The sequence below is a fragment of the Mytilus edulis genome, chromosome 1 (assembly GCF_963676685.1).
Source record: "Mytilus edulis chromosome 1, xbMytEdul2.2, whole genome shotgun sequence".
NCBI classification, from domain to species: domain Eukaryota; kingdom Metazoa; phylum Mollusca; class Bivalvia; order Mytilida; family Mytilidae; genus Mytilus; species Mytilus edulis.
This window is the reverse complement of record NC_092344.1, coordinates 81,327,152-81,351,573: the sequence shown is the minus strand read 5'-3', so window position 1 is coordinate 81,351,573 and position 24,422 is coordinate 81,327,152. Positions and strand designations below refer to the sequence as shown.

Genomic DNA, 24,422 nt, shown 5'->3' with positions numbered 1-24,422 from the left:
TCAAGGTCACATGACATCTGCCCGCTAGACATGTACACCTTACAATCATTCCATACAACAAATATAGTAGACCTATTGCATATAGTATGAAAAAAACAGACCAAAACATAAAATTTAACTATAACCACTGAACCATGAAAATGAGGTCAAGGTCAGATGACACCTGCCAGTTGGACATGTACACCTTATAGTCCTTCCATACACCGAATATACTAGCCCTATTGCTTATAGTATCTGAGATATGGACTTGACCACCAAAACTTAACCTTGTTCACTGATCCATGAAATGAGGTCGAGGTCAAGTGAAAACTGTCTGACAGACATGAGGACCTTGCAAGGTACGCACATATCAAATATAGTTATCCTATTACTTATAATAAGAGAGAATTCAACATTACAAAAAATCTGAACTTTTTTTTCAAGTGGTCATTGAACCATGAAAATGAGGTCAAGGACATTGGACATGTGACTGATGGAAACTTCGTAACATGAGGCATCTATATACAAAGTATGAAGCATCCAGGTCTTCCACCTTCTAAAATATAAAGCTTTTAAGAAGTTAGCTAACACCGCCGCCGCCGGATCACTATCCCTATGTCGAGCTTTCTGCAAAAAAAGTTGCAGGCTCGACAAAAAAACGATTCAAAATTTAAGATTTTGAAACGAAACGATTTTTTTTCAAACCCGTAGTTTTTGGTATGACAATCGTAGTCCGTATTTTTTCACTGAAATCCGTAGAAACTACGGCAAAATCGTAGATGTAAACACCTCTGCACAATGCATATGAGCAGACTTTTACATTTTATGGATAGTATAAATTCAATTTACAAAAATAAGGCAAAAGTTTCATATTTTCCTTCATATTTGCAAAGTGGGTAATATTGATTAGGTACAAGTACCATGATCATAGTTCAAATGTGTTGGAAAGTAATTAGTTTAAACATATTTATTTGTAGTGGATTGGGAAACAAGTTTTGCAACTTATATTTATCCCTTTCCACTTTGCGGGTGCGAGTGCTGCCTTGTAGCGGCATTAGCCTACTCTTTTTCATAATCTACAAGGGTGTCTTTAACGTGCAAGAGATATGGCTCTCTCTTAACACAGGTCAGCCATTTATCGTCCCCTTCCGACGGACTATCATCGTTTCCTCAAGACCATATACGCAGATGGTGTCAAGGGAGAGCCGAAAATTGAGTTCCTGAAATTTTCATCCCAAACGGGAATCAAACCAGGAACCTTTATGTTAGTAGTCCGATGCACTAACCACTACACCATGGATCTCTTACTTGGAAAGTAATACAGTTGATACTTTCATGTGGTTTATATTTAGGGGTATAAAATCGATCTTAAAGTTAACCAGCATCTGTGTTTTCCCCCTAAAAATGCACATAAGGGGTATTTTTATGTTATTAACGATTCATTTATTGTAACGTTAATTTTAATTAACTTTTCAAAAAGTCAAAAATGGTTAATCAAGTTTTAGATTTCAGTGAAAAATAGATGCAGATAAAGTCTTCATCCCACCTTGTACTTTATATACCTTGTCATCTTCATAACCACCTGACAATACAATAGAGTATGATCCTTCATCTTCTCTTCCATGTATACCAGCAACATGTGGTCTGTGTACTCCAGCTTCACTCACCTATAAATGAAACATTCTTTAACAACAATATGTACAGACATTTCAATAGAGGATGAGTGGCAATTGGAGGATATGGTTAATTTGTTCAAATAAATTAAATAAAGATGTTTATTTTAACATCAATAAATCAGTAGAGCACATGTGGAAATGTCTTCTCCACTTTACTGATCTTGATTCAAAATATGTTGAATTATTTTTAAGATAAAACATAAAACATTAACAATGATCTATGAAAATGATGGCACATTCAAGATGTTTAATCAACACATTTTTATGAGCCTGTAATAAATGTATATCTAAATTTGCAGAAAAATAAGAAGAAAACTACCTTATGTAAATCTTTTTGGTATTAAAATTGATGTTTAATTACTTAACATTCAGCAAATTGCCAATGGCTAAACATAGAAATATCTTTATACTTTCATCAATTTTTTAAATAAACAGTAGTAAACATTTGAAGGATTATACCAAATAAATAAAATACCTGTACTCTGAATTTCCATAATGTTCCCACTTCTATACCAGGAATAGGCCCAAAATGATTTGGTGGTACAACAGAACATACTTTCTGCCTTCCTACACATGCCATGCCCTAAAATAAAAATCAACCAAGTGTGTCAGAGAGATACTCATGTATTCATTAGCAAGTAACTTATAAGTAAATATTTTTTAATTTAAATTGCAAATTTTCAAATACATATGCATTCTAATTTGATATTTTCTTATTTTATAGTTTTACCCTGAACAGTTTGGGCAAATTTGGACACAATGTTCAAGCTTGATACTGTCTGGATTGTGATAAAATTTTGGACATGATACAGGTTTCTGATACACAAAAAATGTAGTCAAAGATTTTACAAATCTATTGCGCAATACTGTGCCATTGAAAGTTTCTTCTTTCTTCTTAAAACTTTTCAAAAATTTGCCCCCCCCCCCCTCAATAAAAAACTTTTTGAATCCCTCCTTGGAACAATTACCCCCAAAATCAATCCAAGGCTCCTTTGTAGTATGGAACTTTGTAGTACAATTCTAAAGAGATCCATTCTCTTAAACACAAGTTAGTCTGGAAACTAGAAAAATCCTTGTTTTGGCCACTTTTTCACGCATGTTTAGAGCTTTTACCCCTAAACTCAATCCCAAACTTCCCTTTCTGATATGGAACCTTGTGGTACAATGTCAGAGAGATCCAAACACTCACACACAAGTTATTGACCAGAAACTACAAAAATGCATGTTTTTGGTCCCTTTTAGACCCTTAATTCCAAAACTGTTGGTATCATAACCCCCCCCCCAAGATAAATCCCAACCTTCTACCTGTGGTATTTAACATTGTGTTACAATTTGAGAGCAATCTAAATAATTGTACACCACAAATTATCCTGAAACTAGAAAAATGCTTGTTTGGGGACCCTTTTGGGCCCCCAATTCCTAAATGGTTAGGACCATCATCCCCAAAATCAATCCCAAGCCTCCTATTGTGGTATTAAACCTTCTAAAAAAAATTCAAAGATATTCATTAATTTTAACTAAAGTTATTGTCCGGAAACCAAATGTGTCTTTGGACGTTGACCACATACCGTTATACGATCCCCAAAATTTTTTTGCGGTCATATAATAACATAGAATAAATTAAGTTTACATGTTTGCAAAAATAAAAATATTATTCTGTTGCCCTAATCACTAACATTATTTTTGTTTACATTTCTAACTTTACACAAGTTTTGGGTTGTTTCAGCACTGTTGGCTCTATTGTAGGGGCCAGCTTTTATTACAAGTGCAAGCCAGATGCTCAGAAAGAATCATGACCTTTGGCAGGAAATAACTCAATCCTAGTCAATTATAAAGTATTAAAAAAAAAAACTGCCACATACAGGGTTCAAACAAAAAACCTTTAGTGTTGGCAGGCTTATGGTACAGTATATAAACTACTGAGACCACTCAACATACAAGCCTCCCCCTCCCCAAATCTACATTTGCCAGTATTTGCAATATTTTCTTTAATCATAGATCTTACTTTGCCCTATTTATATATCCCTTGTTGAATGTACACATGTATGTTAATAATCTTACTTAGTCCAAATTCCTTGAAATACTTTTGTTGATACTTTGCTGTTATCCCTTATGAATAATATTGTTGCTGTTATCCCTTGTGAATAATATTGTTGCTGTTATCCCTTGTGAATAATATTGTTGCTGTTATCCCTTGTAAATAATATTGTTGCTGTTATCCCTTGTGAATAATATTGTTGCTGTTATCCCTTGTGAATAATATTGTTGCTGTTATCCCTTATGAATAATATTGTTGCTGTTATCCCTTGTGAATAATATTGTTGCTGTTATCCCTTGTAAATAATATTGTTGCTGTTATCCCTTATGAATAATATTGTTGCTGTTATCCCTTGTGAATAATATTGTTGCTGTTATCCCTTGTGAATAATATTGTTGCTGTTATCCTTTATGAATAATATTGTTGCTGTTATCCCTTGTGAATAATATTGTTGGTGTTATCCCTTATAAATAATATTGTTGCTGTTATCCCTTATGAATAATATTGTTGCTGTCATCCATTGTGAATAATATTGTTGCTGTTATCCCTTATGAATAATATTGTTGAAAGTCTTACTTTATCCCAATTCCTTGATTTCATATTTGTTCATCATCAATATTCTTTAACTAAAACCCTTGTAATATTCTTGTTGATCATCTTAATTTTCCCCACTCCCTGGTTCTGAATTTAGTTGATTGTAAAAAGTTTGCTGAAATCCTTGTTCTATTTTGTTGATTATCTTACTTTGCCCCAGTCCCTTGTAGTATTTTTGTTCTGTTGTGATGCCATCTTTGATTTCTTTTTACTTTCTTTCAACTTTTCTCCAGCTTTAACAATAGCATTGGTATCTGTTTTGCAATCTGGACAATACCTTCAATAGATATAAAAAAAAACCTTTCAATTAAATGTACAGAACATTAAATATAAACATTTTGTCAATCAGCCATGGTTTTCTTCTGAAGCTACATGTAAGAACCTTCTTGCAGAAGAAAATTCCTATGCAATAATCACTATTTTTACAAATCAGACTTAGAAATACAACTCAAATGTTCCAAACAAGGTTTATCAGTATCAGTGTGTAATGCCCAATAATTAAGAGAAACAATGATGTTGTCAAACTTATCAATGTAATGACTTTGATGGGCTGATCATGATCATCTTTCTTGGGTAAAGTTCAAAATTGGGAACAATTATTTGTTTTGTGTAGAATTTCATAAAGTCTTGTTTAAAAGCTTTTCTCACAATCATGATCATGCAAAAGAGTGACAAACAGTCAAAATAGTGAAGTTTATGTCTACATCGTTAAAGTTTTGATTTGAAGTAGTCTAATATTTTTTACCCCTTAGTTCAACTACAAATCTTTTGTAAATTTAAATATAATTCCTGAAACCAAATTTCAGAAATCCTTGTAATGTAGTTCCTGAGAAAGATGGGACGAAAAATATTCATGTGAAGAACAGATGGACAGATAAGAGGTAAAACAGTACTTTTATTTGTGGGGTACCAATTGTCATGGTTTTCCTGGATGACTTTATCCACGAATTTAAGTGTCCAACGAAATAAAACAACCTTTGTCCAAATCAAGACATAGAAATATCCCCATGTTGGTTTGACTACTGATATGATCTAGAAAGTATATTGAATATTGCCTGTTGTGCCAAAGCTATTTAACTTAATTTACTTTCGTGATAAAAGTTATTACATTGTTTAATGCAAATAGTTTGTGCAGTTCATTTTTGTATTTCACAATTCCCGTAATATTTTTGTAATAATTTTACCGGGAGTTCGTAGCATATCTTATGTTGTCATCCAAGACTCAGATGTTATGCGGAGTAATTTTCATAGGAACCGCATAACAAATCATTTATATATGTTAAAGTTGTATGGAATTACCTTTTACACATTCATTTATAATGATAATCTTTCATAATTGTAGTCTTTTGCTACACAACGTCAATGTTGCGGAGTAATTTTCATAGGAACCACATAACAAATCATTTATATATGTTAAAGTTGTATGGAATTACCTTTTACACATTCATTTATAGTGATAATCTTTCATAATTGTAGTCTTTTGCTACACAACGTCAATGTTTACATTGTAACCGTTAACCGGAAGTAGGGAATATCTATTTTTGTGTATTCACATTGTAAACTAGGTCGAGGATGCCAAGTTTCAAATTTGGATTGCCAACAATCAGCTGCTTTTAGAAATGAACTTCAAAATATATATAACTTCACAGATTAGTTATTTTATAGGTAAATGAACACATAGAGAATATTTAACTACTATTTATTGTAAATTGTGATACATTTCACATTTATTTCTGTTATAATAATTATATAAACAGAATATATTTTACACCAGTTTTCATTCATTGCTTTGAAATTGGTAAACTTAATAAATGCTCGGCGCTACATTGCCGAACTGTCTGAGAATACTACAATACACGGAGTAGTCACAGAGCAAATGCACTATAAACTACAACTGCAGGCAGGATTGTACCCATTAAATCTTTAAAAACGTAAACTTTCCAATCTTTTATCTTTTAATTCTCATAACAAAATATTTTTGATCAATGAGTCAGATTCCCTGCATTGATATTCTATGATAAATTCAAAAGTTTAAACACATAAGGTTTAAATAATATCTTTTAATTAGTAAAATTGTAAAAATGAGCTTTTTGCTTCTTTTAAGTAGCAAGGTTTATGCCTTTGATGCTATCATTTAGCTGCAAAATCTATTTTAGTTGAAAAAATGCTATAATATTAGCTTTACATAATGAACTGATACTTTCTTCAAAGATTTTTCCCAGCAGTGGGAGTATTTTTCCTGTAAAGTTCAAGGTTTCATCTTTCAGATAAATTTCACTGATCGGGGATGTTGAAATTAGTGGGTGTTATTAAAATAATGATACTTAAACAAGTGATTTTTAGGTCATTATCCTAGATTCAGTACAAGGTCATCACCTGAAATGACCTGGTCATCCTATCAACACATATGTTGGTTCTGATAATTTTAGAAACATAATTAGTCCCTGGATCATTAGTATTCTATATTTAAAGCTACAACAAGAGGCTGTCACAACGACAGCAAACCGGATTTATTAACATTTATTTGTGTCCTGGCAATATCACAAAAACCATTACTGATGAATGGTGAAAGTGAAAATCGTCAATATCAAATTTGACCTCCATTTTGTCATCAGTATCAACATATTAAAATTTGAAAAGCTTAGATTGAATGGTTCATGAGTAAATGCAACAACCTGAATGGAAACGCCATTTTACGATCTTTCAAGAACCATAACTCCTGAACGGTAAAAGTCAAAATCGTCATTATTGAACTTGACCTCTATTTTGTCATCCGTAACAACATATTAAAATTTCAAAAGCTTTGGTTGAATGGTTCATGAGAAAATGCACGGACACGACGGGAAACACCATTTTTCAATCTTTCAAGAACCATAACTCCTGAACGGTAAAAGTCAAAATCGTCATTATTCAAAAATCCGGTTAATAAAATTAAATCACTTCTTCCAGTGATAAATGTGTACTGCTTAAATCGGTGATTGTTAAAGAAAGACAACTCTTAATTCCAACCTTTATGGAAATAATGTTACTTGAATCAGTGATTTAGAAAATCACTCATTTAAGTAATTCCCCTGACTGTTTATAGTATTTGATTTATGTAACTGTTTAGGTGACATGTTTATGGCCTAATTAACACCTTTGATGGTCTTTAATCTGTCGATCACTCTAATAATCTCAGTTAATAAGTGTGATCACTACGAACGGGTCAATGTTTACTTTGCAATTTCCTTCAATCCAGACAATTATATCCTTTGTTTCTAATGGCTTCAATTTTTCATTTTTTGTTAAGAAAACTTAAATCCACGAATTTAAAAACCCACGAACATGTAAATGTTGCTCAAACCACGAAAATTTATACCCACGAATTAAAGTACTTTCACAGTATATCCACACTTTTTCAAAGCCGGGGAATAATAAGCAATTAAAACTAAACACATATCTTTACCATTCATCATCTTCTGGTATACTTGTCAGAGGTGGCTTTAGACATGCTAGATGATAGGCCTGATCACATTCATCACATAGTATCTGTTTATCGGGATCTTGTTTACCTCCACATTCACAGCATGCACAATGTTTACATTTCTTACGGGGATTGTCTAAACAATGGTCACAGTCTGGCTTGTTTTTTCCTGATAAAATATAAGTAATTTCAACATAAGCTTCACTTGGTTTATTGAAACTATGGTATGTGTACCAAATGTTCTGGCTAAAATTTGACAGGACCATAGGTTAAATCTCCTACTTTTTTTGCAAAAAGAGTGTACAAGCCTAAAGCACATTTCTATTTATATAAGTGATATTCCTGAAAGTGTTTTGATATCATTTAATTGACTGAGTTTTAAATATACAGGCGACCTCATTCAATATTTTTTTTTTAACTTTAAAGCCTAAATATTTATTCTTCCTACACGCTATAGTTGTCTCATTGGCATTCATACAACTATTGTAGAAATATGGCAGCAGTCCCTTCCCATGCAGCAAATCTGAATGAATTGCACATCTTTACTTACGTTTAACAGGAGAAGCTGACTGCTCAACTGGTGTATCATATTCATTTAACTGGGTACCAGGCATTTCAACGTCAAATATTTCATTGACAAATAACAACTTGCAGTCATCTAATGGCATCAAATCTGGACTAAAAAGAAAGGTTATCTATTTAATCTCAATTCTAATTTGTTTTTTATAATAAAAAAAAAAAATTAATATTCAACAGAGTAAAAATCTGTATCTTTTGAGTATAGTTGTTTCACTTGCAGTATGTTTAAAATAACAGACCAAAACATTTTCTATCAATTATAAAATAATATAATATACTTTACAAAATAGAATTCAACATGTGAACTCATTTTTACTCAATAAATTTCATTACAAATAAGTGAATAAAACACTGTAAAAAGAAGGCTGGTTGCTTCGTGCACACTAACACTGCAGTCTTAAGGTAGCCCCCAATGGCTGGTTCAAAGTCAACATCCACACAAGCTATTGTGCATCAACTGAAATGACTGTCTGCAAAGACCAAGCACATTAAACAAAGTGTCTGTTGCTACAGTTGAAGGGTTGTTTTATTGTGCCAAAAATGACCAGAAAGCTGTTATTTGAGGGGGACCAGAATAATGACAAACACTTGTGAACCCTGATAGCTGGTTTTACTGTCAATGGTGTAAAACTGTACTCTGATGAAAATCATTTCTTCAAACAATTGGATTCTTAGAACCTGGTAATTCAAAATCAGTACTTATTAGAGATATTCTACAACAAGCAATTAATGAATAGCTCTTATAAGTTCTCATGCTGACATTCTAATAAATATACAGACCACAGCTAGTATTGACATACCCAATAAATACAGTGGCAAATAGATCTTTGATTGTCCTTGTGTCTTGTTTCTTGGTTATAATGCAGTCATACCAAAATCCTCTTTGTTCAGGATCATCGACATTAAAATTAGCCATAACCTTTTGACCCTCATTAATTTCTTTAAAAGGAACATTTGTTCTTGCTCTTGGTCTGAGGTCCTTACACATAAGCTTTTCAGGGTCATTGTCATCATACCTGAAATGTAAACCAAATTATGTTTCTCATTCTGGGGGCACATTACTGCGGATTTATTTATTTTCGTGGGTTCCAATTTTCGTGGATTAAGGAAAACTGACACTATCGTGGATATCAAATTTTGTTGTTTTGTAAAAGTCTGCAAACAAGCCAATGGAAAATTTACAATTCGTTGGAACATTTAATTTCGTGGTTAACCTGTACCCACGAAATCCAAGACATTCGGTATCAAACGAATATTAATGAATCTACAGTATTCTGAATCTTAGCTATAGGAAGAAGTAATTTCTCTTAATCTGACATGAAGAGGTGGTTAAAGCTAAGAGATAAGTGCTTGAAATCTTAACTGCTTAACACAAAAGCCTAAAATGGGACAGACAGATAAATGAACGCACAGACCAAAAATATATATATCTCTTACCCTTCAAAAACTACATGATACACAAATCCATCAGATGGAGTATTGTCTATATTATGGCGTTCTTTGATAGCTTTTGTTTTGTCTTGGCTATCTGTTTCCATAGAATCCACACAACTGTCATTGGAATTTTCATCCTTAATCTTTGGATTTTCTTCTTTAACTACTTTGACAAGTTTTGCCTCAAACCAAGCACCAACTGAGAAATCTCTTGCATCAATAACATCTCCCACCTATTAAATCAAATGAAATAATGTTAAGGAGTTTAAATTATTGTGATTATAACCCAGTCGCATTCTTATGCAATAATAACAAGAGGCTCTCAAGAGCCTGAATCGCTCACCTTAATTCTTTTGGTTAAATCTCTCATCAATGATTATTTTGGCTTTTCAATTTATTTAAATGTTTTTTGGATTGTCCTATTTTCTTCAAAAGCCCAAAAAAATAATCATTTTCTCCTATGTTCTATTTTAGCCATAGGAGCTATGTTTCTTGACATACAAGGAAATAAAATATAAAATTTATACTAGATACTCTGAAACTCATTTAGCCTAAGTTTGGCTGAAATTGATACAGCAGTTTCAAAGGAGAAGATTTTTTAAAGTAAGTCAACATGATGAACAAATTGTGAAAAAAGTTTTTAAAGGGCAATAACTCCTTAAGGGGTCAATTGACAATTTTGGTCAAATTGACTTAATTGAAGATCTTACTTTGCTGAACATTATTGCTGTTTACAGTTTATTTCTATCTATAATTATATTCAAGATAATAAACAAAAACAGCAAAATTTCCTTAAAATTATCAATTCAGGGGCAGCAACCCAACAACAGGTTGTCTGATTCATCTGAAAATTTCAGGGCAGATAGAAATTGACCTGATAAACAATATTACCCAACGTCAGATTTGCTCTAAATGCTTTGGTTTTTGAGTTATAAGCCAAAAACTGCATTTGACCCCTATGTTCTATTTTTAGCAATGGCGACCATGTTTGTTGATAGATCATAACTTCGGATACAATTTACAAACTAGATACCCTAAGGAACATTCAGTTAAAGTTTGGAAGTATTTGTATGTTCTATTTTTAGCAATGGCGACCATGTTTGTTGATAGATCATAACTTCGGATACAATTTACAAACTAGATACCCTAAGGAACATTCAGTTAAAGTTTGGAAGTATTTGGCCCAGTAGTTTCAGAGAAGAAGATTTTTGTAAAAGATTACTAAGATTTACGAAAAATGGTTAAAAATTGACTATAAAGGGCAATAACTCCTAAAGGGGTCAACTGACCATTTCCGTCATGTTGACTTATTTGTAAATCTTACTTTGCTGAACATTAATCCTGTTTACAGTTTATCTCTATCTATAATAATATTCAAGATAATAACCAAAAACAGCAAAATTTCCTTAAAATTACCAATTCAGGGGCAGCAACCCAACAACGGGTTGTCTGATTCATCTGAAAATTTCAGGGCAGATAGATCTTGACCTGATAAACAATATTCCCCCACGTCAGATTTGCTCTAAATGCTTTGGTTTTTGAGTTATAAGCCAAAAACTGCATTTGACCCCTATGTTCTATTTTTAGCAATGGCGACCATGTTTGTTGATAGATCATAACTTCGGATACAATTTACAAACTAGATACCCTAAGGAACATTCAATTAAAGTTTGGAAGTATTTGGCCGAGTAGTTTCAGAGGAGAAGATTTTTGTAAAAGATTACTAAGATTTACGAAAAATGGTTAAAAATTGACTATAAAGGGCAATAACTCCTAAAGGGGTCAACTGACCATTTCCGTCATGTTGACTTACTTGTAAATCTTACTTTGCTGAACATTAATCCTGTTTACAGTTTATCTCTATCTATAATAATATTCAAGATAATAACCAAAAACAGCAAAATTTCCTTAAAATTACCAATTCAGGGGCAGCAACCCAACAACAGTGTCTGATTCATCTGAAAATTTCAGGGCAGATAGATCTTGACCTGATAAACAATATTTCCCCACGTCAGATTTGCTCTAAATGCTTTGGTTTTTGAGTTATAAGCCAAAAACTGCATTTGACCCCTATGTTCTATTTTTAGCAATGGCGACCATGTTTGTTGATAGATCATAACTTCGGATACAATTTACAAACTAGATACCCTAAGGAACATTCAATTAAAGTTTGGAAGTATTTGGCCAAGTAGTTTCAGAGGAGAAGATTTTTGTAAAAGATTACTAAGATTTACGAAAAATGGTTAAAAATTGACTATAAAGGGCAATAACTCCTAAAGGGGTCAACTGACCATTTCCGTCATGTTGACTTATTTGTAAATCTTACTTTGCTGAACATTATTCCTGTTTACAGTTTATCTCTATCTATAATAATATTCAAGATAATAACCAAAAACAGCAAAATTTCCTTAAAATTACCAATTCAGGGGCAGCAACCCAACAACGGGTTGTCTGATTCATCTGAAAATTTCAGGGCAGATAGATCTTGACCTGATAAACAATATAACCCCATGTCAGATTTGCTCTAAATGCTTTGGTTTTTGAGTTATAAGCCAAAAACTGCATTTGACCCCTATGTTCTATTTCTAGCAATGGCGACCATGTTTGTTGATAGATCAAAACTTCGGATACAATTTATAAATTAGATACCCTAAGGAACATTCAGTTAAAGTTTGAAAGTATTTGGCCCAGTAGTTTCAGAGGAGAAGATTCTTGAAATAGTTTACGACGACGACAGACGACGGACGACGACAGACGCCAAGTGATGGCATAAGCTCACTTGTCCCTTCGGGACAGGTGAGCTAAAAACATCGCAAAAATTTCTGAATTTACAGTAGTTTAGACAGTCACATACATTTGTAACAGCTGTCAGATAGCCCAGGAAAAGTGAAAGTCATCATTTGAAGGTAAATGCTGCCGTGTAATTGTCTGATGGGCATGTAGAAAAAAAATAGTGGAAAGTACCAAATCGAGTCTTGATAAATTCTCTTTGCATTAAAGTTGTGTTTAATAGTTTAATACTTCTGGAATTCCAAATCATTTCATTCAATTTTAAATAGCCTTTACATCATGCATGTCCATAATTTGCAGTCAAGTTTTTTAGCAAGTATTTTTGTTAATTTGGACAAGTTATATGTCATGACCACTTGCCTGAATGGTTAGTTGTTAAAAAAATTGTTGAGCCCAGTAAAAAAACTAAATTTTAAAGCTATACCTTGTATGTGCTTGCATCTGTGTTATCACCAGCATTTTCTGTTATTTTATCAACAGGCTCTGGCTGAAAAGAGTGAATATACAAGTTTCATATTTTTTTCATTAAGCATTTTAAAAGAAGGAGAAAACAAATTAGATAAGACTGTAGTTTGCCAATGTTCTAACCTTACAATTCCAATTTAAAATATCCCAACCATGAGAAATACCCATGGAAATCACGAACTCTAAAAGGAGCAAGATCAGGTACACTCAGAGGGAAGGTGTCTCCACGCTGACAAAAGTGTTATTAGGACACACTAGATATAATCCAGTGTCTTTAATAAGATCTTAAACCAGAAAAAGACATGTCTTTACTAAAAGACACAGATGTCATCAGGTCTATACAAGTTTGAGCTTTAAGCATAGGACTCACCGGTTGAGAATGATAAAATTATAACACAGTTTTCTGAAATTGATTATGAAAAAATTGTGAGGAAGACATCAATTACTGTTACATCTCTAACATACTGTAGTCCAAAAACCTGTGGCATACCATAGAAGTATATGTAATGCTTTTGTAAAATTCTCAATCTGAACTCCCAAGTGCTATTTTCCAAAATAAATGTACATCCAGATATATATATATCATATGCATGCAGAAAATATTAATAAAACAATACAAAAACACACTCTCTGATTTTCTTTATCTGATTTTGAACTTTCATTGTCACTGCTAGCATAGCCATTCACTTTCTTCGCTTCATCTTCTATTGGTTTGACATCTGCTGCCCTCACCATCAATTGTACTAAGTCATTCAGACCTACACTGTAATCAAATAAGGTGTGCCCATCTTCAAGCTGAAATGACAAAGACATTAAGATTTTATCTATTGACTAACAGTAACTAGTTAATTCAAACACCAAGATAACAAGAATGTGTCCAAAGTACACGGATGCCCCACTCGCACTATCCTTTTCAATGTTCCATGGACCGTGAAATTGGGTAATAATCTAATTTGGCATTAAAATTAGAAAGTTTATACTATAGGGAACATATGTACTAAGTTTCAAGTTGATTGGACTTCAATTTTATCAAAAACTACCTTGACCAAAAACTTTAACCTGAAACTCCCACTTTCATTTTCTGTTTAGTGGACCGTGAAATTGGGGTCAAAAGTCTAATTTGGCTTTAAAATTAGAAAGATCATATCATAAGCAACAAGTGTACTAAGTTTCAAGTTGATTGGAATTCAGCTTCATCAAAAACTACCTTGACCAAAAACTTTCAACCTGAAACTCCCACTTTCATTTTTTATGTTTAGTGGACCATGAAATTGGGGTCAAAAGTCTAATCTGGATTTTAAAATTAGAAAGATCATATCATAAGCAACAAGTGTAATAAGTTTCAAGTTGATTGGACTTCAGCTTCATCAAAAACTACCTTGACCAAAAACTTTAACCTGAAACTCCCACTTTCATTTTCTATGTTCAGTGGACCATCAACCCCAAAAAAATGTGAATAAAATTAAGTGAATATCTCTGGACAACCTCGTCCTTAATTAACTCTTCTTGCGTAAATACTGAATTAAAATTGGGCGCGAACGGACCTTGGGTGCAAACGTGCGAGGTGCAAATGTGTAGGGTGCGAAAGTATATTGGGCGCGAACGGACTTAATACGATTTAACCTAGTGCCAATTCGACTAGAATTCACAATTTTTCTTTCATTTTCAATGCTCAAACTTTTAAAGCTCTAGTTTTAAGACTGTTAACGATTTATTCAATACTCAAATTTATATTTTGTCAATTCAATTGTGCCTGTTATATCTCATTTTATTTCTTTAAAGGAAGAAAATGTATATGACATATCGAAAAATTAAGAGGGAGTAAGTAACCTGTTTTCCCCTGTAGAAAAGCCTTTGACGTTCTGTCGGAGCTTCAAACTTTTCCACCAGACGCAACCTGAGATCTTCGATCTTAGTCAATTTAGATAAATCATCAACTTGAAGACTCGTCTTCCCATCAAAACTTCGAACTTGGATCCACATTATTGACAAACAAAATATTTTCTCAGAAAGCCCCAGTACAAAACAACAAACGGTGGCGGGAAAATATCCCGGTGTATTCTAAATCGAGGCTTTTCATTCGGAACACTGATCTCTACTTTCACTTTGACCTTTGTCGACCAATAACCTGACATTTAATTTATATCATAATGATAATATGATTGAAGGTATCGAACCGACGTATATTCTGCTTGCTGCAGTTTCAGCAATAGTCTCACTTTGCACATGGGCTAAATACAGGGGAATCGAATATATTATCAAAAATTACAGATGGGTGTTTGTCTGTCTGTTTCTGTTGCCAATGTCAGTTTTGTATGATCTTGTTATGTATGTTAGGAACTGGATCATATTCAAACTGAATTCTGCACCAAGGAAGCATGACAGTAAAGTTAAACATGTACAAAATCAGGTATGTTATTTGATATGATATTGCATAGTAGTACATATATATATTCACTTAAGGTTCATGTGGACCCTATGGCTAAAATGGCTGTATTTTCACCTCAAAATTTACTCTGAGTACAGACAAACCTGCGCATCTATACAAAATTTCAGGCATAGCATGCCCTAGATAGATAAATTTCAAACATGTTTTATGTTTTAGAAAAATAAAAACTTACCAGGATTTTGCCGTGCACTTTTTTTCATTCCTCCAGAAGGTGCCAAAATAAACTAAGTTGGGAAACAGGTTTGAGAACTTCCCCACAGGTAATAACTGAAGTGAGCTGTATTAAATGACATGGACAATAGATGGACAATAGATACCTGACAATAATTGGTTATTTAAACTGTGTACCTGAGTGGACCATATCAAGGTTAACTCAACTGTTTGTTAATTTTATCATCTTCTGCAGGGACGAAAAAAAGTGTACGGCAAAATCCAGTTAAGTTATTAATTTTCTAAATCATACAATGCATTTGAATTCTATTTATCTAGGGCATGCTATGCCTTAAAACTTTTCCAGATGCACAGGTTTGTCTGTACTCAGAGTAAATTTTAAGGTGAAAATACGGCCATTTTAGCCATAGGGTCCACATGAACCTTAATTTATAAATTATAAGCTCAGTGTATTTTCCCATCAAATTCTCCTGTATATTCTGAACGAGTCGTTTCGAACGCATTTAGGAATGCCCTTTACCGTCGGATTCAACGGGTCTGTATTGGCTACAGTTAGCGTCAAATTGGTTGAAATTTTATTGTGATTTCATTTGTCAAAATATCCTTATTGTGATTAGTAATTTAAGAGGTCTCATGAAATAATTATCGCTAATGTTATTTTTGGAAAAAAAATTAATGTGATTCTTTTAGATTTTTTTATTGTCTAAAAGAAAGTTTACATTTTATCCTAATGCACCAAAAATTACTGTTAACGTCATTTGGCAAGAGTTTTACCGTTATTCGTCATGAAGGTTCTCCAAATACGACCCTCATTTCTAGTGCATTACCACTGGGTAAATCTTTCTTTGATTTTAAAAGTCATCAAGTATATGAACTTCAACTGGTTATACATGTTTTTTTGTCCATGAATAATATATACATGTATAATGTGATAATTTTACATCTATATGCAAGTAATTAAGTTGCAATAATTCTCTAATCACCAATCTTACAATGATGAGAAATGTAAGAAACAATACATGCATCAACAAAGGAGTAAATATTGAGATTTAAGTAGAATTTCTTTTGTTAAGAATTACTGAAATAAAATTTGTAGGAAATTCAACAATAACTTCATAATCATCCTCTTTTTTGCTGCATCCACACATATAATTTTAATTATACTTTGTAGAAGGCCTGCTAATCAAGATCTTCATTTGTTACTGTTAAAAAAATATAATTCTGAATGACAAATTTTCATGAAACTTATCTTTAGATTACAAGGGAAAAAAATAAAAATTAAGGGGATATTTAAAAACAGTAATCAAGTATAATTTTGCTAGAAATTTCTCGTCTGTTTGGCAATTTAGGCATACATAAATTTGCCAGGTCAGAAAATCTGGATCACAGAAAAAGTACAATTTTGTTATGGTAGACAGCAAGTCATATCTTGATAAAATCATCCAACATTTAACCATCTTAATGTAAATTGGTATATAAAGGTTATGATCAATACTGTACAATTGATCAAGAGGCTACATGTTCCACAATATGTACATGTATATCAAATGATCAGCTGCAGTTTAAGGAGGGATAAGGTACTGACATAGAAGTGAGAGGACATGATACCATTATAGGTTCCATCCTTGGTTGGGGTGGAAACTAATAATCAGATTTACTCAAACAATAATAGGTTGATTTTCTAAGCCATACATAATCTTGATTATATATATTTTAATGTCTTTTGAATATGTGGTACATTGTACATGTTTAAAACCTAAAAACAAACTTTTCAGATTCATTAAGCTGGCAACTGTCAGTGTGTTTGTCAAATCTGACAGGTCAGTATTATTCCTAAATATTTTAGAGGTTGCTGAACTTAATTTCTGGCTATTCAGGCAAACTGAAGAAGTGCCGCTGGTTGCTGCAAGTTCTTCACTTTTTGAATTCTAGTATAAAATACGAATAAAAGAACATGGTTCTACAAATTAAGTTTTAATAAACGAAAAATAAAAGTCTCATCAATTTAAAAGATGAAATTTGATAACAGTTTTCCAAATCATTTATTCTACTGCCACTTTTTAGACAATTCATTCAATTAACACTTTGACCATTAATACTTTGACCTTTAACACTTTGGCCATATGTTGTTTCTGCCATATACATGTACCTGTTCTGCCTGGGTAGTGTTGGTCCAACATCATATGATAGCAGTTCCCTTTTGTATCAATAATTATGAATACTGTAAATTCAGAAATCATTGGTTTTAACTAATGGAGTAATGCGAAGAATGCATTCTTATATCTGATACCATAGCAATAATTAATCTCGCACTTTTGTCTATTTTTCAAAGATCGCAATCATAAATGCACGAAATAATTTCTGAATTTACAGTAAGGAAATTAAAGGTGACTACAGTCACTACATATATGTAAGCTATTTATAATGATAATGAATATTGAATGGAGAATGTCACAGCAGGTTAAGTTAAGGCATAATTTTCAGAATGTGTGAAAATAGCTTTAAACCCCTTGGCCATGTTAGCATTCTTGCAGCAACAAGTTGTAACTTTTCTAATTTATTTGAAAAACCTTATTCCACAACTTTCTCATATTTCACTTGCATGTTCAAAAGTAAGATATTTCAGGTTTCTCAATACAATAGGATATATATTCTATAAAACACTATTTATTAATTTTTGATTATGTATTTACGCTTTGCATCAAGCATAAATGTTATTCCTATATTTTTTTGAGAATGAACAATTGGTCTTTCTAAAAATAGTTGAAAGATGTTCCTGAAAAAAAATTATTATTGTGTCACCTTATTTTATTTAACAGTTCATGACTGTCTCTGCTAAGTTAAGCACATTGTCTTAAGACTTATTGTGGTTTAGATATATTTATATATAGTTAAGATGTCTGTCTATCATTATCTACCTATCAAGTTGTTTGTCTACCTAATTTTCTTTTTCCTTTTGTTTAATTGGCTTGCAATCTCATTGGCATGTGTAGTCAGAATCAGGGAGGTCTGATGACTCTGACAATGATGGGGCTTACCGGTACATTCACTCACACTCTGATCCAGAGCCTGTGTAGTCAGAATCCGGCAGGTCTGATGACTCCGACAATGATGCGGCTTACATACATCTGATTTGTCTTCTTATATTGATGAGGTCTCAATTTAGTTGTTATGTAGTCTAGTCCTTAAATTCACCAATTTACCTTTACTTGTACTGCTGTCGTTTGTATCTGGTCAACCTTTGCTTTGCTTACATGACAATCTGTCATCTATCTCAATAGGCTTGGCTTAATTCTGAGCAGAAACAAGAACAAGTTTCTCTATTAAACTACCTGTCCAACAGATTAATTGTAAAACTGGATTTGATAACCAGTAGGATTTGAGTTTATGATGACACTCCGACTCAGTGATGAAACTTATCTACTTGTAATTCAATTTGTTTATTTTAATCAATGAAAATCACAATGTTGTTTACAATACGTTTGTCTCACAGACCATAATTTCCCCCTTTCAAAATATATAAACTTTTGTAAGCATTTTTAGAAATTAGAGTTTATATGTATAGTAAAATATTATAAATTATGGATAACATCAAGTATTATGTACTGATATCTTACTACACAAATCCTTAATCACTCCATCTTGCTTATTTCCTTCCTACTGCATTGGTTCTGACACTCTCTAATACACATTTTTTTGTACTTATCACAATAATAAGAAAAATCTTTATTTGTAACTACCTCCTAATTCATAACTCTAAATACATAACATGGACAATGGATGTTAAAAGTTTTACTTTTTGAGACTGAACATTTTTATGACAATGTAATAAAATGAATATTTATATTAGGATGAGAATTGAAACATGGTCGTGCTAGATCTCTTACCGTAATTTAATAAAGAATAAAGCTATGATAAAGGTATTTTAATATATGGCAAAATTAGTATATGGTCGAAACAACCAAGGCTGAACTTGTTCCTTTACTGAATTTTCTTGTTTCCGTACTGCCCACATGTTATCAAACTTCTCTGAGTCACATGATTATATTTAAAACTAACATTGAAAGTTGGTTTCAACACCCTAAATGACAATGCCTTGTCACAGTGACATACAACCAATGTCTTGTTATAGAATTTAGAAATTTACAGTGGGCATGTGATCCCTCAGTAGAATAAAAGATTCTTTAAAATGGTATACAAATTTGGTAATGAGATATCTCATATTTTTTTCCAATTTGGTTAAAGGTTTGCCGATGGTCATGCATGATATTGCCTGTCATAATAGCCTTTTATTTAGATTTTATTTTTTATCACAGCGTTATAAGATCTGTACATTTTGATTTGAGTGTATCTGATTTCATTTGATTTAGCATATGTCATAGTGGTCAAGATATGATCAGATATTTTGATTTTTTTAGCAAGTAAGCATAATGTGTGAATAAAGATGTTTGATATCCCTACAGCATGCAGTGCAAGATCAAATTTTCCTGGTCCACATCTCACCAATACTAACAATTCAACAATACATTCTAAATGCATAAGAAACCTTATTATGCATGATTTGTAACAAAACCAACCCAGATTATTTGCTTTCATTTGCTTAATTTAGCTGCTTCTTTTATATGGATGGGGTGAAAATTATATTCATTCAATATTTTATATCCAACTTTTATTGAAAGTACAGTCATGTTTATTAATGTTATTGTAAATAATGAGGTTTGTGGTATGATCGAAATCAAGACAACTATTTACCAGAGTCCTAAAGGTTTGGAATTATTATTGTTCACCATACCTGTCATTAAAAGTTATCCCACGAAGACGCGGTGTGTCAGTGTAAGATCACCCCGATGGCCGGAGGCCAGAGGGTGATCTAACACTGACATACCAAGTCCGAATGGGATAACTACTTTACATCCCAGCTGTTTTAGATTAGACGAAAAACCATTTACAATTCATAGAATCTAGTTTAGAACGCCACACAACCATTATAATATACTTTATATATTACTACATGATGAGTAGATATCAAACAATGACAACTCGCCCCACTGGCCAATCAGCCCACACTGTATCGCCACTTAATAAAAAAATCGCCCCACTCTTGTTTACCGACTCGCCTCACTTTTGAAAAAGTGTAAAATCAAATTGAACAATCAGTCTGACAACTCATTTATTATTGAAAAGGGTTGAAACCCCACTGAAAAAAGGTCTGCCAACTCACCCCAGTTATAAAAATATCTTGCTTCCTTTCAGTATGTTAAATTACTGATAGTTGGTATCCAGTCGTCCTGGTGTAGTGGTATGCGTTGTGGCTTGATATGCTAAAGGTCTTGAGTTCAAATCCCAGCATATACATTGGATTTTTTCTACATAAATTATGAAAGATAATCTTATCCGTATAATTAATTATAAGCTTTATAGTGGATTTGACATTCCCGCCAAAATGTTACAGAACAAAGAAAAGCATGCATAACAAAGAGACTCAAACTGGGGTGATCCGGCTCAGATCACCCCTGTTAGAACAAAGGAGCTGGGATGTAATTACTCATACAGGTAGTCATTATACATCAGACACAGGATTAAATAGACTTTCCATTTATTAAAGAATTCATTTTTTTCCCTATTTTTTGTAAACTGATTTCCATCTGTCCATCCGCTTAAATTGTCTGGGTGTATTCTCATTTGAATGATATTTACAGTACCCAGTATATGACAGATTTTATTTTATTTTATCATTCATTCATTTTTCAAGTGATTGCTTTACATTTATGCTTGTTTAATAATATGGACTTGTTTGTTCCTTAAAGGTTAAGCAGTGGAAACAAAATGGTTGTAAATCAAAAATGTGTACAGCACGCCCAGGATGGGCTACAGTCAGCTTTAGACAACCGCTATACAAAAAACAGATGCAAAACATAGAGGTGAATTTAATTGACATTTTGGACATAAATGAAGCCAAGCAGACAATAAGAGTTGAACCATTAGCTACAATGGGACAAATTACAGCCTTCCTAAATCCCCTTGGATGGACTCTTCCTGTGTTACCTGAGCTGGATGACCTAACCGTTGGTTTGTATCAATTCAATGGCAACTTTATTAACTTTAAAACCATAAACTAAAATGTTCTCATTATACTTTTATCTGCCTTTACATCTTAGGTTAGTTCTTTGTGATACTATGTGACCTGCTTTCATAAAAATAGGTACCTGGGTGCATTTGTTGGTAATTTGTTAATCTATTGACCTTTAAATATTATCAGTATAGCTTTTGAAATATCATATTGTATTTCCTTTTAATTTATTTTCAATTTCACTTCAATAACAGTTTTAATGACTAACTGTAAACCAATTTATTTTTCTGTTTAGTCCATGGTGGCTGACTTCCAGGTGATTTATATTTGAGAATATTGGAAGTTTTAATCTTTTCAATAAGTTATTTTTATAATTTTTTGTCTAATTGTGAAAAATTGTGTAAATCAATTACGCATGAACATCAATACGGTAATTGGGTTATGTGTGACGAAAGGGGATCAGTGATAAAAAAAATTGGATGTTAAATGTCTAGGGTTTTTATATGCCTGTTTATGGGATGTATTATGGTATACCCTTATTCCTATGTCTGTCTGTCCATTGTCAACATGTCAGACAATAACTGAAAAAACACTTTAACCAATTTGCATGAAACTTTGAAATCTATTGACATGAGCTCCCTTTCGTTTTTTATAAATTTTAGATATTTTAAAAGTTTTTATTGAAAAAGGGGGATATTCCAGTTTTTGGACAAAAACTCAAAAACACTTTCACCAATTTGCAAGAACTAATGGGGATTTTTTTATATCTATTGACAGTTTATTTCATTTTTTTTTATTTTAGATTTTATGTTCCGAGTCACAGGGTTTTATTCATTAAAAAAAGGGGATTTTCCAGTTTTCTGACAATAACTCAAAAAATGCTTTCAGCAGTTTTCTCTTTGGGAAGTTGTTTATATGTATTGATGTAAGATCCCTTTTGATTTTATGAATTTCAGATTTTACTTTCTGGAGTTACTTGATTTTATCAATAAAAAGGGGGATTTTCCAGTTTTCAGACAATGAACTGCAGGAAACTTTGGTTTATATCTATTAAAATAACCTCCCTTTAGTTTTTCCATGAATTTCTGATATGAAGTTATTGAACTTTATTTTGCTACAGGCGTAACATGCGCTCATGGTTCAGCTGTTTATTTAATCTTTTTATTATTTTGTTCAAATCATCTTGGATTTCCTTGTTTTATGTTTGTAATTTTAAGTAGACTGTTATACGTAATGATGAGATTAAATTAGAATGAGATAAAATATAGATCCTTCCTGGGATTAAGTCTTGCCTGCTGACATAGGGATTACAATGCAGATGTGACACCAGTTTAAACTATTTATGTAGAGCTTTATATTTCAGAAGGTAGAAGACCTGGATGCTTCATACCATGTATGCAAATACCTTATGTTAAGAGGTTTCTATCTGTCATATGTCCTTTGTCTATGACCTCATTTTATGGTTCAGCAACTGCATGAAAAACAGTTTTAAGGTTTTTTTGTCGTATGAATTCCTCACTTAATGTATTATGAGTAAAAGAATGATTATTAGGGATAAGTACTTGAGTTCTCAAATGAATCTTAAAAACATCGTGTGAAAAGTTTTGCTTTTTGTTGGGTGGTTAATACCTTTCATAAACCTAATAATAATATGATGCCAAAAGACATACATATTGTTGCAGAACTCAATCTGTGTGATAACAGAATAAAACTTGATACTTGGTTATGTGTTTCACTTGTCCTTTTTTCATCAATAGAACAATAAATATTACGGACCACCGTTTCTAAAAAATAACCTATCATAATAACAATTATTGTTCGTGTTTTCTGAAATTCATGAAACAAATCAGAAACATGCCAATAAAGCCATCAACTTGTCATTAAAGTCTGACGTGATAGACAATCTGTATCATCTGTTCCTATGGAGTTTGTATTTTTTAATATTATGACTTGTCTCATAATTCTTCAGAAATATAATCTGAACCACAACTCCTGATGAAAGACTGGTTCTAAGTTTTGTTACAAGTCTTGCACATGAAAAAATCCTTTATGCTAGTATTGCTAAAAACAATTTGTGATTATAGATAAACCTGAGACTAAGTTATAAATCATAGAAGTCTCAGGATAAATGTATTTGCGTTGTGAATAGATATTAATTTTTTAGTATTATGAAGGATATTTCAAAGGGAACTAACATGAGGGGGTATGGTAAGGAGAAATATCTCAAGATTTATAAAAGACAAAGCAGTACCCGAGTTCTAAAATTTTACTCGAGAACTCACCCATCTAAGCATGTACCCGAGTACTTGTTGCCATCCCTAATATTTATATTTGGTATTTATGGGTTGCTTGCAATGTTAAATATGTCTGTTAGACAACGATCACCTGACCTCGACCTTATATTTTGGATCAGTGATCAAGGTTGAAATTATGTTATTAGGTCAATTTCTCAGATACTATAAGCAATAGGTAAACCATAGGTGGTGTGTGGAATGATTGTAAGGGGATGCATGCAAGTCTGGCAGGTTTCATCTGACCTTGACCTCATTTTAACGGTTCATTGAACATTAATGGTTCATTGAACATTAATGGTTCATTGAACATTAATGGTATGTTTCAGTAGCAAGGTCGTCTTTTGGGATTATCTATAAGCAATAGGTCAATTATATTTGGTGTATGGTTTTAATAATTGTAATGTTTACATGTCTGTTTGG

At 32.5% G+C, this 24,422-nt stretch overlaps 2 protein-coding genes across 3 annotated transcripts in view; one reads left to right on the top strand and one right to left on the bottom strand.

Moving 5' to 3' along the window:
• LOC139491687 (E3 ubiquitin-protein ligase UHRF1-like) overlaps positions 1-15,103 on the bottom strand; it is a 27,801-nt gene extending 12,698 nt beyond the window's left edge. The window contains exons 1-10 of the mRNA XM_071279501.1: positions 14,849-15,103; positions 13,646-13,813; positions 12,978-13,040; positions 9,767-9,996; positions 9,130-9,345; positions 8,301-8,428; positions 7,733-7,919; positions 4,438-4,564; positions 2,131-2,238; positions 1,542-1,646 (exon numbers count right to left, since the gene is read on the bottom strand). Coding sequence (XP_071135602.1) covers positions 1,542-1,646; positions 2,131-2,238; positions 4,438-4,564; positions 7,733-7,919; positions 8,301-8,428; positions 9,130-9,345; positions 9,767-9,996; positions 12,978-13,040; positions 13,646-13,813; positions 14,849-15,001 — 1,485 coding nt within the window. The 5' untranslated portion in view covers positions 15,002-15,103. The remainder of the gene's footprint in view (positions 1-1,541; positions 1,647-2,130; positions 2,239-4,437; positions 4,565-7,732; positions 7,920-8,300; positions 8,429-9,129; positions 9,346-9,766; positions 9,997-12,977; positions 13,041-13,645; positions 13,814-14,848) is intronic.
• The window catches only part of LOC139491697 (delta(24)-sterol reductase-like), a 26,718-nt gene continuing 17,392 nt past the window's right edge, over positions 15,097-24,422 (top strand). The window contains exons 1-3 of one of the 2 annotated variants that reach the window (XM_071279522.1): positions 15,097-15,428; positions 17,414-17,458; positions 21,446-21,707. In XM_071279522.1, the coding sequence (XP_071135623.1) occupies positions 21,482-21,707 (226 nt within the window). In that variant the 5' untranslated portion in view covers positions 15,097-15,428; positions 17,414-17,458; positions 21,446-21,481. The remainder of the gene's footprint in view (positions 15,429-17,413; positions 17,459-21,445; positions 21,708-24,422) is intronic. The other variant, XM_071279513.1, reaches the window with a different exon arrangement.